We start from the raw sequence: 15,689 nt of genomic DNA, 5'->3' as shown, positions 1-15,689 counted from the left end.
TAAAAATATTAGGGATTAGGAAGCTTCCCCGCACAGTCGTTGACTCCCAGCTGCACATGTCGAGGTTACATAAATGTATTAGACAGGAATCCGAGGGAGATGTAGGCCAGACAGTTAAATGTTAGAGAGTTTTGTGTGTGTGTGTGTGTGTGTGTGTGTGTGTGTGCTGTCTTACAACACAGCAAAGGCATTTTGATGCACTGCACCAATTTTGGAACAAAAGACCTTATAGCCCAGACCACATCACTATCCTCCCACCTGCACCCCCCCCATACCTTCCTTCCCTCCTCCCCGCAACTTGTAGTTCAAGACTGAAACAACAGTATATCAAGACCACAGCCCTGCCTACTGTAACACATTTACTCAGTCATCACACACAAACAGACCCACACGCTCAATCCCTGCTGCCAAACTAAACTGGCACACTGTACGTACTACTTACAGTAGTGCACATATCTACGTATATAAAGTCAGTTTATACGACTATGTGTGTGTACATAAAGCCTACTGTGTGTTTCTCTTTCCCTTCCTTCTCTCTAAGCAGACACGAACTTTCGGCCATTTTTTTGGGTGCTTGTTGTTTTCACCAAAACAAGGAGCTGTTCTCAGGTCGACGCTGAGCAGCGCCTTCTGGTGAACCTCGGGCTACTTTGGAGGAGGGTAAAATGATCCCAGATCAGTGTCTGTTTCGGTGTCACGCCATCCCCCCACCGCGCAGCTAGGCGCGCGCGAGCCTCGCGATAGCCTCGCCTACCAGAATCAAAGCTCCGCTCGCGAACTGGATGCTGACAGGCGCGCGTGCGGTCATCATGCAAAGGTTACATTGGATCCGTTTCAACGAGTCTCGAAAGAAGCCGCTCCTCCGCAGGACCCGCACGGAGCACAAAATGCGAGACGTCTAGCGACTCCGACAGCCACGGAGTAACTCACGTTTACCGGCCCGTTTGGCGACGGCAGGTGTCAAGAACCATGAACGCGAGTTCGGGATTTCCGCGAACGGCAGTGTGTACGCTGGCTCCTCACGGCGGTAAAGTGGCTTCATGAGTGTCCAAAGTAACAGTGGAAGTGGTGGTGGAAGTTTGGAGGCGACGCCATCTTGGTCGCAGCTCTCCTCGTCCCCAACGATTTCTCAACCACAAATAACGGCGACCGCAAAGAGCAAGGAAGGTACACCAGCTCACCCAAGTGCACGACCCGCTCGCATTCTCCCCAAAGTGCGTTCTTTTCCCCGGAGAAGTGGATTATTTTGGCCGTGTCGAGCTAGCGTTCGTTCAAGTTAAAAAAAAAATGGATGTCAAGTTCAGTGATGCCGTGAATTGGAAGCCAAATGTCAGCTGTCAGTTCAGTTGATGGCCAGTCTAAGTAGCAACGGGCTATCGTGTTTGCACAAAGGCAGTGCTAGCTTGTTGTTTCGTTTTGTTTCGCTGTCATGTTTCGGGATTTCTTGTCAATCGATCGCCGTCGATCCGAAAATAGTGTTTTTGTAGCAGTTTGTAACATCCTGTCAACAGCATCTAGTGGAATATTAAACAACGCAGCTATGCATGCATCCATTAATGCGCTGTAATGCATGACCCTGCTACTTTGAACTACCAAACAGGCCGTGGATTGTACTTTTTTAACCAGTTTGGGCGCATTTGTTGTTCCACGTCTTTTGCTATGTTGTTGACGTGATGTTATTTACTTGTGACTCGGAGTTGCTGGATGTAATGTGACAAAACTGGGTAAATATCAGCAGTCGTTTAGACGGTTCCAGCTAAGGCCATTAGTTATAGGGCAGAGGAAAATTACTGAGACAGCGACAGTGTTACGAAGTTAGTCCGAATCAAAATCTGCGTAATAGGTACCATACCGATATAGGATACGTGCTCAGGACTATTTTTTTTTATTACATTTTTTTTTACGCAAGACCCATAACAATAATGTCTAAATAGACAAAATAATTCTCCCAACACGAAGGTCTAGCTTTATAGATCACTTAACCCAAATGTTGTCTGTCCTAAAATAACCCCACATACTGTTGGTATTCTGTTGTGCTCCCAGTTTGACTGCACAAAGGTTTCATAATGTCCATTATGCCTTTTAAGGCTTGCCCCTGTGCCAGAAGCTGTGTAAAGATGACAGCCAGGAAATGTCCAATAAGGAAACAAACACTTGCAGCAGACAGCAGGGAGTATGAAGACCTGCCTTCCTCTCACTTAGGAAACTGGTTGTTCTAGGCCCAGTGTGACTGTGCGTGTGTGTTATATGTATATGTGTGTATATATATATATGTGTGTGTGTGTGTGTGTGTGTGTGTGTATATGTATATGTGTGTGTATATATGTATATATAACACACGCACAGTTAACACACTTGTGGTTTAATATTGTGTGAATGTCGTTTTGTGCCTATTGTGGTTCTGATTTGCAACTGAAAGGTCAACCACTGAGATGTGTGAAAATGTATCTATATACTATTGAAAATTCAACTGTAAATGTGGGCTTTTTGCACAGCCTAAATAGCCTGTTTCAACAGGGTGAGGAGAACTGATGCACACGTGTAGCATTTCAATTAGACACACCGCTGCCGTCTGCTTCTTTTTTGAGTGATGTAGCAACTTGTTATTTTTCCTCCATCTGCAAATGTTCAGAAGTACTGAAATTCTCAAAGGTTAGACTGCTTGAGGACAGTGCAGTGAGGCTGTGTGACAGGCTAACTTTTAAAGAAACAATACTGTAGATGGGCCAGGTGACAATTTTTGTGTTGCCAGACTAAAGCCAGCGCGGTCTGTTCTTGTGCCATTTCTCTAGGTGTAAAATGCCCTCCATGCTTTCTGTTTGTACTTACATTGTCACTCAGCTGCTGTAATTTCCAGCATATATATTGCAAACACGTCTTTTGAACGGCTGCCTCCTTCCCAGTCGAATGAAATGCATTTTTCTATTTTTATTCTCATTCTAATTTTTCCTCATCCCATCCCTGATACTATCGACTTATGTATCTTCCTGCTCCCGTTTTTATTCTTATTGGGTATTTTTATTCTTTTTTTCACAGCAGTGTGCTCTGCTGTAATTCTGTATAGCACGATTATGGGTGATAATATAAGCGTCTCACTGTATTGTGCTTTTGTCGTCATTCCAGGCCCAATGGAGGAGCTGCACAGCCTGGACCCCAGGAGACAGGAGCTGCTGGAGGCCAGGTTTACAGGAGCTGTCAGCGGCAACACGGGAGGCAGCACTGGGAGCACCAGCGGCGGTGCTAAGGTAACACAGAACAGAAGAAGAGATAAATAAATAAAGCCTCCATTTTCATATGTCTCGCTCAAAAACAGTTAGCTGGTGCACAAAAACTTCCTCAGAAAACTTCCCTTTGTGTATCTTTGTTTCTTGACTCATTACAGAGCTGTGGATGCCTTTGTTTTTCCCTACTGTAGGAGCTACATGAGAAATTAGCTTGAGTGTGAAAGGGAAAAAAAAAACAACTGCCAATCCAGTCTAGTTGACAATCGGTACTTGCTAGCTGTAGAAAACATGCTTTACGGAAGTTAAAGCAGCAGTGGCTAACTCCCACCATGATCAGAAGTTGCCAGAAAGGGTTACGTCACAATCCCGGAAGTAAAAACCAAACACGTGTTCCTGCTAGTGGAAAAGCGGGCAAAAAAGTTCCTGTTTTCCTAAAAAGGAGGTCATAGTTCCTGGAAATGTTCATGATTTGGAAGAGATCCAAGTGACACACCTTAGAACTGCAGAGGCTAGATTCCTGTCAGATGAGCCAGCTGCGTTGCCTGCCTTCAGCGTTTGTTTTACTGCTGTTTACGTTTAGTAATCATTATAGAACTTGAATAGCTGACTTGTGCTGACTGTTCTCTTGTTCTCTGTGTTTGAATTCTTGCTCTGAATAGGGTCTGGCTAATGAATCGTCTAATCACAGCTATGGAAGTCTGGGATCATCTAGTGACAAAGAGTCAGAGGTAAAACACACATACAGTCAGAGCATATTACACCACTTATTAAAGAGATGCACAGTAATATGTGCTTATAAGCATAGCCATATTGTCAGTGTTTTCCTTGCACTGCCCACTCTTTTTTTTCTGTCTCTCCTGCTACCTCCACCTCTCCCTCTTTTCTCTTCCTAGAACTCTGATTTGAAAAGAGGGAGCTCTCCTGCCTACTCAGTATGTACTCTTCCTTCCTGCTGCTCTTTCCTGCTGAACACCACCACAAGATCCTGCTTTGTTAGATAAAACACAGGGGATTCATGCTTTTCTTTTTTGTTTCATATCTATTTACAGACTCCGGAGAAGAAGCACTCTGAGTCGTCCAGAGGGAGAAAAAGGAAAGCTGATACCTATTCAGAGAGTAGTCAAGGTATGGTGGATGTCTGTGTTAAAGCAGCATGATTCGGGGGGGTTATTGATGGCTGACATTGAATTTGAACTGTTTGTTTTGTTTTGTTTTGTTTTGTTTTGTTTTTGCAGGAAAGACCTCGACACGTGGGCCCAAGATCAGTGACTATTTTGATGTGAGTATTACAAAAACTGCTCTTTCTTATTATTATTTCGAACCTCTTTCTTAAGTCTTAAGTTTATCCTCTGTGCAAAGTTCCAGGGTGGAAATGGTTCCAGTCCAGTCAGAGGTCTCCCATCAGTTCGCCGCTCTCCGCAGAACTCACACTCTGCCCCAGGCTCCATCGTGAGTATTTGAGGAGATGAACTGGGGCTGGACCAAAGCCGAGTGTCAGCCAAATAAGGATTATTTAGCACTGTGAATTCTCCAAAGCTACTCTTTTCTTTACACTTTGATACAATTTGATGCTGCAAATAAGCATGTGTCCCCTAAAAATCTTGCTCAGGGATCAGACTTACTTGATCGATTATTGACATTGTGTACAAGTAAATGTCTGTAAATTTAAGATTTATAACAAAACCTTTGTGTGCGTAGATCCGTCAGAATAGCTCCTCACCTACTAGTCTGTGCTTTGGAGAGCACAATCTCAAAGCTTCCTCAAGCAAATGTGTCCAGGTAAGGATTACACACTGACATGATGAGGCTTTTTTCCTTCTTCTTCTTTTGCTTCTTTTTAAATTTTTAATCAGGCAGTTGTCATCTCTTACTGGTGTTGTTTATTTGGCTTTTTTTAGACTGAACTGACGGGCCTAAAACTCGCTGCCCTGGAGAGCAACAAAAGTTTGGACCTGGAAAAGAAAGAAGGACGAATAGATGACCTGCTCAGGGTGAGTTAGATCTCTGTGTTGATCAGCAGGTGATGAAGGTGATGCAGATGATGAAGGATGCCCCATGCGATCTGAACGGCTGTTCAGATCGCATGGGGCTGTAGTCTCCATATCACTCAGTTGGCCAATATGCTTTAATCTCCAGGGTTACTTTCAAAGGAGAGGAAGTGCCTTTAGTGCCTGGCTCTGACTTGTAAAACATTTATGTTGACTGACTGTTTACATGAAGATGGATCCAAACTAAACTTGTTGGTCTGGCTGGCTAGCATCATTTTAAATAATCTAGACCATATGTCAAGGTTTTTGTTGCCATGTCCAGTTGATTGATTGGCAAGTAGGCATGATTTTAGTGGACCAAGATTTTCAAAATCACACTAGGTTTATATTACATGTAAACAGTCTTTCATTCTGTTCCTCATTGTTTTGTTTTTTAACAGGCTAACTGTGACCTGCGACGGCAGATTGATGAACAGCAAAAACTCCTGGAGAAATACAAGGAGAGACTCAACAAGTGCATCACCATGAGCAAGAAGCTGCTCATAGAGAAGGTGTGTTTTCATACACATACATACATTTGGCAAAAAAAAAAAATACTACATTTAAAGCTGATCATTTCTCTTTAACATCTGAAAGAGGAGATGATGCAGGAGTGTGTTAGCATGTATTAGCTAGTGTTTACTGAGTAAACTTGAAGCTTATTGTTTGCACAGATGATGACATTAAAGAAAAATACATTTCTTAGTCCAGTGTTTTCTGGTGTTTTAGCGTTGCTTTGGTGCACAGCTGCTGAGAGAAAGAAAAGCGTGTTTCGGTTGGTAGGTTTTTGAACATCTTCATCAGCCACTTGTTCTCATTCGGATTCCACCGAGATAAATATAGTATCACGGTGGTGGAAGGACTTGGTGTTTAAACAACCTTTCTTAATTCAGAGTTGTTTTGTTTCATAATATTTAAACGTTGCTTAATGCACTTTTAGTCTGCATGGTAATTGATCAGGGTTCATCACTGGAATATTATGCTGGAGTCCTTAGCTTGAATTGAAAACAGTATCGAGCCTCAGCTAAGATACTTCAACAACAGAGCCATTGTTCTAACTGTGTGTCTGCCTGTTTTTGTTTTGTTTTTTGTTTCTCCCCCACAGAGCACTCAGGAGAAGCAGTCATGTCGCGAGAAGAGCATGCAGGATCGCCTCCGTCTCGGCCACTTCACCACCGTCAGACACGGAGCGTCCTACACGGAGCAGTGGACTGACGGATACGCATTCCAGAACCTGATCAAGTGATGTGTTGTTTTTTGTTTTGTTTTTAAATCAAACACAGTCAACTATTATTTGTAGTTTGTGTTTGGATTTAAGTGATTTTTCTGTGCAAGCTTCACTTCACAGCCACGAATATAAACAGAGATGAGTTGTCTATATCCAGCCTCAGTGTTTACCTTATGATCCATTTCTTGCTTGTGCCTTTCTTTCTACACAGGCAGCAGGAGGGCATCAACCAGCAGAGAGAGGACATAGAGCGCCAAAGGAAGCTGCTGGCAAAGAGAAAGCCTCCAAACCCTGCATCTCCCTCCCTCTCTGTGGCCTCCGCATCTGAGCCCAAGCAGCGCAAAACGAAGGTGGTTAACGGCAACGATTCGGACCCCTTCCTGAAACCCTCCTTGCCCCAGCTGTGAGTACAATGAAATAAGTATATGCTGTCTGTGAGAATGATACTAAACGATAAAAGAATGAATAGTTGTCCTCTCTTCATTGTGTTCTATGGGTAGTTTTAACTTTCACTTTTGAATATTTATTTAAGTTACTGAAAGCCGCGCTTAGCAGTGGTGTCATTTGGAATTCCTAGGAAAATTAGATTTCTCTGTGTTTTGGCAGACTGACCCTCGCTGAGTACCACGAGCAGGAAGAAATCTTTAAGCTCCGCCTTGGACATCTGAAGAAGGTGAGTGTTTAAAAAAAAAATAAATAAATAAAAAGCATCAACTAATAAACCAACTGTTTGTGAAAATGTTGTTGAAATTATGCTGAAAGCAATTGTTTGACCGTAGCTATCAGTAAAATGTTTTTAAACTGTGAAATGTCTAAATTTCATGGTTGTCCAGGAGGAGGCAGAGATCCAAGCAGAGCTGGAGCGGTTGGAGAGGGTGAGGAACCTTCATATCAGAGAGCTGAAGAGGATAAACAACGAGGACAGCTCAGCGTAAGTGTACTCGGCAACCCCGCTGACGGATCTTGTTTACTGACAGTTAAGACATGACTGTGGATGAGCATTAGTATTATTTTCCACAGTGGTTATTTAGTAGAGCCGATGAATGAAAACAAAATTAATGTGGAATAAAATCATCAAGTGGTCATATGATGAATATAAATCACAAAGAAGTTGGTGATTGCCTTGAGCAGCTGTGTACTCATTAGGTTAATTCCTCATTTCATTGGCACCGAAACTTGCTGTATCACAAGGGAGATGATATAATAGAAACTTCACACATCCTGAATGTATGAATGGTTAGTATTTTTTTTATGCTGTGTTAATTTTTTTTTGCTCACTAAGCATTTTTCTCACTCAGATTTAAAGACCATCCCACCCTGAATGAGAGGTACCTTCTGTTGCACCTGCTGGGCAGGGGCGGCTTCAGTGAAGTCTATAAGGTATTGTCTTTGTGGAAGGACTGTGCTTTTCCTGTTTTCTCTCTGGGCGTATGTATGTTTACAGACAAAATGTATGAGCATGCTTTCCTTTCACGTGCAGGCCTTTGACCTGTTTGAGCAGCGCTATGCTGCTGTTAAAATCCACCAGCTCAACAAGAACTGGAGAGAGGAGAAAAAGGAGAACTACCACAAGTAGGTCTCATCCACAGACACAAAATAATTGAGGTCCACAAAGACAACATGTTTCCCTATTTACACATGCTGTTTTGACACATTTTCCCTTCTAGGCATGCATGCAGGGAGTACCGGATACACAAGCAGCTGGACCATCCCAGAATAGTCAAACTGTATGACTATTTTTCTCTGGATACTGACACGTGAGTGACCTGTGACATCTGCCAGCTGCTGCCCTGCTGGGTTCACATATCCTCAGGATGCACCTCTCTCTGCACTGTTAAAAACCTTTTTTTCTAATGGCTGTAAACCAGCATGGTGCACACTAGTTAGTGTTGAAGCCTTGCAAAGACCAAACCCAGTAAATATTCAAATAATGCATAAATTGTTTGTGTTGTGCCTCGAGGCTCTAGGTGAGGGTGGTATCAGATTGGAAAATCACAGTGGAATGTATGATTCAGTGTTAACGTGCTCTGACAATGGATGTTATTTTTTGAAGGTTTAACTTCTGTCTCTGAGCGTTAACTCAGCACATGAGGTGTAGTCACCCAGACTCTGAGGGTGCTTAAAGGAAGCGGCAGCCAGTCTCGCATACCCAAATGAGGGCATTATATGTTCATCCAGATAGACAGTTTAAATATTTCTGAGGTAAATTTTGCTCATATTGTACCGACTTCGTAAAGTGTTCCTTGGATAACTAAGCAGCTTGCTTACATGGCTGGAAACTGAGATCAGTCTCATTAAATAGCACAAAGTCCTGACCCTGACCTCTGACCTACATATGGGGGAAGGAAATGTCTCTTCTTAGCCTCTAGGCTTTCCATCTCCTGAGAGAAAGGTATACTGATTAATCAGTGTATCTAGCTACTTAAGGATCACTAAACTGATAACAAGCTGAAGTTGCAAATACTGTTCTTGTCTTGTTTGTTCATCTTTTTTTTGTTTTGTTTCCTCAGTATGTAACCATGTGCATGTGTCTTTGTTAGGTTCTGCACGGTGCTGGAGTTCTGTGAAGGAAATGACCTGGACTTCTACCTGAAACAAAACAAGCTAATGTCAGAGAAAGAGGCACGCTCCATTGTCATGCAAATTGTCAGCGCGTTGCGCTACCTCAATGAAATCAAACCCCCCATCATCCACTACGACCTCAAACCTGGTTAGTCTCCTGTTTGACATGAAATCAAAGTCAATTGTTGTTCCTTTAATGATTTTTAGTGTTTCACTGTAAAGCAGGATATCTGATTGTTAAACACTTACTGAATCTCCTGCGTTTGTGGCAATTAGGTAACATCTTGCTGGTGGATGGTACAGCATGTGGAGAAATCAAAATCACAGACTTTGGCCTGTCCAAGATAATGGATGATGACAACTATGGTGTTGACGGCATGGACCTCACATCACAGGGAGCGGGCACCTACTGGTAACACATATGCCCACACACACACATACACTAATACCCTTCCCAGACTGACAGACAGGTTAAACCCATGATTGCAGATTATCTGAAAGAGACGGCGCACTAAATCTGTGGGCGTATGTCGTGTATAAATTGTGTCTCTGTGCTACTAATAAGATGTACAGTGAATCGTGACTATAATTTTTTAAACATGGTAGGTATAGAGTCAAGTATGGATCTGCACAGGTTACAGTCCTGAACTGACCCACATGAGAAGAACAATAATAAAGATGTCACATGCAGCATGCTATCACATAGAAGGAAACAGTGGAGGGTGTGGAGGGCTAAAAGTGCCAAAATGAAATAAATAATTAAATCCGTGAATAATTATGTAAATGTGTCAGAAATGAATTTAAATTGAAAGTAAGGAAATAAATACATCATAAATAAATATATCAATAATTATTGAAAATATTTGCTTATTATTTAAAAACATTGAAGTATTTCACAGTAATTATGATTCGTGTACCGCAGCGCATCATGAAATCGTCACTATAGCTCATCAATGTCTGATTGGTTACCTTGCATATAAAGGTAAAACGGAGAGATCTCAAATAATGGACTGATGGGAGTGGTGATGTGGACCATCAGGTATCCCAGAATGCATTGCAAAAGCCAGCTATTAACTGACCGAGTGATCAGAATGCATCATACCCACTAAGAAAAGCCTGCTCCAGGCACACAGTTTTCAAACCCCTTGCTGACTTAAGTTATAACTGACTAGTGATGTCTTCTTGATTTCACTGTTTTGTCTTTCTGAGCAAATTGGTTTGGCCCAGATTAATGAGACAAAATGAAAATTCATTTTAGCACTTTTAGTCCTCTGTAAGTCAGAGTGTATAGTTTTATTTATAAATAAATTTGCAGCACAAAAAATGCACAAAGCACCAAATTTTGGCTTTTTGTCGAACAGCTGGTGCTCTGTATGCAGATGTGTAGTTGTGGTATGTCTGAGTGTGTAGATTGTGCCAGGACAAATCACACCTCTACTGACCCGCCTGCGTATGGAAGCAGCTCAATTCAGTTTTTTAAAGATAATGTCATGTATTTCTGATCTGATATACGATGTCCTTTTATAAATGTGTTTGCTTTATCTTGTATTTAGGTACCTTCCTCCAGAGTGCTTTGTGGTGGGGAAGGAACCACCTAAGATCTCCAACAAGGTGGATGTCTGGTCTGTGGGAGTGATCTTCTTCCAGTGCCTCTATGGACGCAAGGTGCTGCATCGTAACACCACGCATCACAACATCCAAGGTCAGATGAAGTGACATGAATATTTTGAATTTCAATCTTGTGTTTTGTTTTTACAGCCGTTTGGTCACAATCAGTCACAGCAGGACATCCTCCAGGAAAACACCATCCTCAAAGCCACAGAAGTCCAGTTCCCAGCGAAACCACAGGCCAGCACAGAGGCAAAGGTAGCGCACACACAGACACGTTTACGGACACACGAGGACATTTACGTCACCTTTATTGATACAGCTGCTATAAAATGGATGCTGCTCGCGCTTAGTTTTACTCCTGCTGCTCGATATCTCAAATTGCATGAACATTATGTTCATAGTGATGCAATATTTCAACGTTAATGCAATAAAGCTGAAACTCGGGACTGAAAAGTAGCTTGTAAATGGCATCTCCTAATGACCTTTAACCACATAGCATCTTAATGGTGAGTCAATAGTGGGCGGTGTGGATAAAATCTTCTATATTTTACATCAGCTCTAAAAATCTTAATATAGTAAATGTTCTTTAAATTCAACTAAAAGGAATATCCATAGATTTAATAACCATGCTGGGACGTCTGTTTTGGGCCCAGGTAATTCAATACCTGACAAATGGATCTGCTGTTTGACAGTAATGCAAAATCCTGTAAAACCCAAAGTGACATGAAACAGTCCATCAGTAAATAATCACATCTGGCGAAATTTAGAGATATTAAATTGAGGCAAACCTTGTGTACTCTAAGAGATAAACTTTTATGTTAGTGTGAAAGAAATCAGAAAAATTCACTGGTTTTAGTTTCTCACATTTCAAGATGATTTTTTTCCTTTTTTTAAGCATAAGCAGGGCGAGACTTGTGTTTCAGTTTTGGCTACAGTTGCGCACTAAAGTGTTAATAATTAACAGAGATTTAGTTTGGTAGTCCAGCGACATGTTGACACATGTTCGTTCATCTGAGTCAGCTGCAACTAATAGTTTCCTATTCCTAGACTTTAGTTGGGTGGGACAGCCTGATATACATGATTCATTTTAGTATTTCTTTAGCTAGCTGCTAGCTAGCTACACCCCTTCCTTTATCACGTCTTGTTTCCTACCCAGATGGCTCACTGACCACTAGTGGTCCCTGATATCATTCAGCTGTTTCTCCAGAGAGGATCTCGTCCTGCACTAGACTCTGACTACACCTTTCAGAGCTGAAGTAGCTGACAGTAGTCTGTGTTCTGGCCTGAAAATTTGCTGCAAGCTGGAGTGACACTCAAATTAGAGCCCATAGCTGGTGGAGAAACGTTAAATGTCAGGCACAGCAGAATAAGGTGAACTGCCACCCGCAGTTCACCTGTGAGAGACTTACCGGAGAAGCAGCTGATAATATTGCCTTGCCATAAATAGGATCTAAATTAGTGGCAAACAGTAACAAAAGGTAGAGCAGCATATGTCTCCTGTCATTTTAATTTGTGCTCTTTTGTGCTCTGCAGGCGTTTATCCGCCGCTGTCTGGCCTATCGCAAGGAGGATAGGTACGACGTTCACCAGCTGTGCTCGGACACCTACCTCCTCCCTCACATGAGACGCTCAAACTCCTCCGGCTCTCTGCAGCCCTCCGCCTCATCTCTTCCCACCTACTGACTAACATTCTGATGGGACCGTCTGGCCAGTCTTGAGGCAGGAATGTTCATCGATTAGTAGATGTGGATCTTTGTTTTTTTCTTTTTCTCCACCTGAGCTGTTGCTAAAACGGATACATTAGCAACAGAACAGGAGAAAAGATGGAAAAATGAGAGGAAGTAAAGGCTGATCATGCCCTTGAACTCAATTGCGTGAGAGAGGAGACGGAGTATAAACTGAAGGAATAGATGGGAAGAAGAGCGGAAAGCAGATGACGACGACGATGATGAATCTAGAGGATTTGTTTAAGGAATTAACTCCTTAAAAGACATTAAATGACCTCCTCCCTTCTCGTAGCTCTATATACATCTACATGTAGACACACGCACGTCATAAAACACCTCATGAGGTGGCTAAAACTCACGTCAACATAAAGCTGCAGTTACAGTCTCGATGCTAATGAGGGCGCTGACCAGCAGGGGTCAGAAAATGGGGGTTACCGGACATGCAGGGGAGGCACCGGTGTTTGAGGCGACCTGCAATTCATTTTAATGAGATGGCCAAATGACTTTACCTGTTGCCTCCTATCTGCACCCCACAGGGATTAACTTAAAAAGTGATCTGAGACAAGGACTTGGAAGTGATCACTTAACCTTGATCAGACTTGATGTTTTAAAAAAAAAAAAAAGGAAAAAAATGACATTATATTTCTGGATTCAGTTTGCATTTCCAATCCAGATTACCTTCATCTGGTCTCCTAGCTGGCTTTTAGCACTGCAGTGTGGGCTTTATTCCCGCTTCATCAAATTTCACTTCCATTCACTTTTTTTTTCCTCCTTTTTTTGTTGCAGGAAGTGGATCTGTGAATCTGTCTTAATTGTTTTTTGTTCAGGTAAAAAATCCATCATGTTGTCCCCCCGCCCGCCCGCCAGCTCGTCTGAAGAAGAGGCGGTTGGGGCGGGGGGCTGGATCAGCTGTTACTGCTATTGCTGTCATCAGGACGCAGAATTGGTTGTAGATTTCACATGCAGGAGACGTCACTCACTAGCAGATCTATAATATTGAGGCTTTTCCTTGCTATCACTTTGCTCTGTTTAATTTGTATCTCCTCCTGAAAGCTGTTCTCAGTTTGCTGCTATAAGTGTCGCTTTTAGTTTGTAACACGTCTGTGAATGATTTTCACCTCGCATATGTGCATACTTGAACTGTGTTAAGAGGATTTTTCTTGTTTTTTTTGTTTTGTTCTTATAAAATAAGACGCCCGCTGTGCTGTTCAAGGGAATGCAACACATTCTTCTGCCACCAACATTCAGCCTCTGTGTTTTTTTTTTTTGTTGGTTTTTTTTGGTCTATTTCCCACCCACAACACTTTTTTTGATTATTTTGATGTAAAAGTCCAACAGACCTATAGAGCAAAGGCCCAGTGCGCTGTGTAGTGAGAAATGTTCATGCCAGCAGAAGTGTGCACGCTCCAGGTTGGCTGCAGTTGCAGCAAGATTTACTGTGGCTAGAGTTCGAGTGGATATATCCAAATGTTGTCATTGTCTAAATAAAACACTTACCTGTATGGTTTTGTGCCTTTTACGCCCTCTCAAATGTAGGCAACGTGGATCCGGATTGGTAAGAATTTTATGTGCCGAAAGTGATAAGGGGATTGATAAAAGTAATGCCTTAATTTAAAAATGTATCCTGAATTGATTGTTGACATGTTAGCTGTTAGATAGGTAAAAAAAACAAACAAACAAAGAAACTCAACATCAATTCAGAAACATTACAAGAGCATTAAACCGCACGAGAGGAGCTCCCACGGCTTGTGTGAAAGTGAAAGCGAGTGAGGAAGTGGAATAACAAGTTTCCAGTTTAATAAAACAAACAAACACCCCCCCCCACCCCCCTCTGTTTTCATCTGCTGAACAGAACGGTGTGAAATATCAGGTACATACAGCAAAACATATTTTAATAGAAATACATCCATTAGTAAAGTAAAAGTCATATGTTAGGAATCTGATGCTAGGCTTCGTCATTAAAAGATTGCCTGACAAGTACTAGTTCCTGCTCTGCGACCCATATTTCCTGTGGAGGGTTATGTAACTTTGGTAGAAGTGCAACAAGATGGAGACTGGAGGAAGGCGACAACACCCATGTGGTAATTGCCGAAGAAAGTCTGCAATATTTATATATGCGTGCCTACATATATATATATATATATATACACACACACGCTTATATCTAGCTACTTTTATATGTATATAAAATAAATAAACTTGGTAGTCACTTCATTAGTTACACCTTGCCAGTAACTAATGGAGACAGTTTTGCCTTAAGAACTTCCTCAATTCTTTGTGGCATAGATTTGACAAGGTGCTGGAAACATTCCTCAGAGATTCTGGCACATATTAACATGATGACATCACAAAGCTGCAGCAGATTTATTGGCTGAAATCCAAGATGACGATGTCCTGTTCCACCACATCCCAAACAGATTGAGATCTGCTGACAGTGAGCTCATTCTCATGTTCAAGGAACCAGTTTGAGATGATTGAGTTTAGTGACGTGTGTTATACAGGCACGATGGATACACTGGTAATAAAAGGGATGAGCATGGTCAGTAATGATATACAGGCAAGCTGGGGTGTTTAAACAATGCTCAGTCGATACTGAGTCCGAACTGCTGGTACAAAGCAGGATGGACCCATGCGTTCATGTTTTTTATGCCAAATTGAGAGCCTATCATCCGAACGTTGCAACAGAAATCAAGGCTCTTCTGACTGGGCAATGTGTTTGCAGTTTTCTGCTTCTCAGTTTTGGTAAGCCACGTGTGAAGTTTTAGTTTCCTGGTCTTAGCTGACAGGAGTGACACCTGGTGTGGTCTTCTGCTGCTGTAGCTCATCTGCCTCCGGGTTCTCTGTTTTGTGTGCTTAAAGATGCTCTTCTGCATACCTGTGGTTATCTGACTTCCTTCTTATCGGCACAAAGTAGTCTGTCCATTATCCTCTGACCTCTGACAATCCAGTTTTGTTTCAAAATACAATACAAGATTTTGGAGTTACCAAATATGATTTCCCACCTGGTAAAATGCAGAAAACCAATAAAGAAGCAGGTGACATGGTGTACCTGATACAGTGGCCGGTGAGTGTATTTTAATGCTGTAGCAGGCTTGTGTTACAGTATGCAATTACAATCTCACCTGAATGTGGTTAAAAGGTATGTAGGGAAGAAAGGATCATAGTTAATTACAGAATTTCTTAGGTTAAACTTGGTGTCCAGCATCAGTGGGGGAAGGTGCATAAAACTGAACATACAGAACTAAAAAGTGTTTGTATCCACAAAGACAGAAAATTCTGTCCTTCATCAGATTTATTAGCTCTGTTTGTG

The 15,689-nt window shown here is 42.0% G+C and overlaps 1 protein-coding gene and 1 long non-coding RNA gene across 5 annotated transcripts; one reads left to right on the top strand and one right to left on the bottom strand.

Annotated features, from left to right (window-relative positions):
- The first annotated feature begins 771 nt into the window (after positions 1-771).
- Positions 772-13,622, top strand: LOC100703645 (serine/threonine-protein kinase tousled-like 1-B). 4 transcript variants are annotated; one of them, XM_005458125.4, is made up of 22 exons: positions 772-1,167; positions 3,124-3,245; positions 3,884-3,952; positions 4,118-4,156; positions 4,274-4,349; positions 4,460-4,503; positions 4,590-4,673; positions 4,923-5,003; positions 5,123-5,215; positions 5,653-5,763; positions 6,357-6,493; positions 6,691-6,882; positions 7,086-7,152; positions 7,313-7,410; positions 7,778-7,859; positions 7,960-8,051; positions 8,147-8,236; positions 9,020-9,189; positions 9,318-9,453; positions 10,595-10,706; positions 10,800-10,907; positions 12,186-13,622. In XM_005458125.4, exons 1-22 carry the CDS (start codon positions 1,041-1,043, stop codon positions 12,333-12,335), a joined length of 2,280 nt encoding a protein of 759 aa, XP_005458182.1. In that variant the 5' UTR covers positions 772-1,040; the 3' UTR covers positions 12,336-13,622. The 4 variants fall into 4 exon arrangements, with proteins under 4 accessions (XP_005458182.1, XP_025755735.1, XP_003453334.2 ...); XM_003453286.5 differs by having other exon boundaries at positions 773-1,167; positions 4,584-4,673; XM_025899950.1 differs by lacking the exon at positions 4,118-4,156.
- On the bottom strand, positions 13,540-15,452 carry LOC112842718 (uncharacterized). Its single transcript, XR_003214699.1, has 2 exons — positions 14,534-15,452; positions 13,540-14,501 (listed from the first exon to the last, which is right to left on the bottom strand). It is a non-coding gene; the product is annotated as an uncharacterized LOC112842718 (long non-coding RNA).
- Positions 15,453-15,689: the final 237 nt, after the last annotated feature.

The sequence above is a fragment of the Oreochromis niloticus genome, linkage group LG18 (assembly GCF_001858045.2).
Source record: "Oreochromis niloticus isolate F11D_XX linkage group LG18, O_niloticus_UMD_NMBU, whole genome shotgun sequence".
In the NCBI taxonomy this organism is placed as follows: domain Eukaryota; kingdom Metazoa; phylum Chordata; class Actinopteri; order Cichliformes; family Cichlidae; genus Oreochromis; species Oreochromis niloticus.
The sequence above is the reverse complement of the archived record's forward strand: the minus strand, read 5'-3'. Positions and strand labels throughout refer to the sequence as shown.

What these genes read in the sequence shown, in the direction of transcription:
- LOC100703645 (XM_003453286.5), top strand. Translation starts at nt 1,041, where the DNA reads ATGAGTGTCCAAAGTAACAGTGGAAGTGGTGGTGGAAGTTTGGAGGCG. An exon ending in ACTCTGCCCCAGGCTCCATC is followed by an intron (nt 4,674 to 4,922) that starts GTGAGTATTTGA and finishes TTGTGTGCGTAG; the next exon opens with ATCCGTCAGAATAGCTCCTC. An exon ending in GCATTCCAGAACCTGATCAA is followed by an intron (nt 6,494 to 6,690) that starts GTGATGTGTTGT and finishes CTTTCTACACAG; the next exon opens with GCAGCAGGAGGGCATCAACC.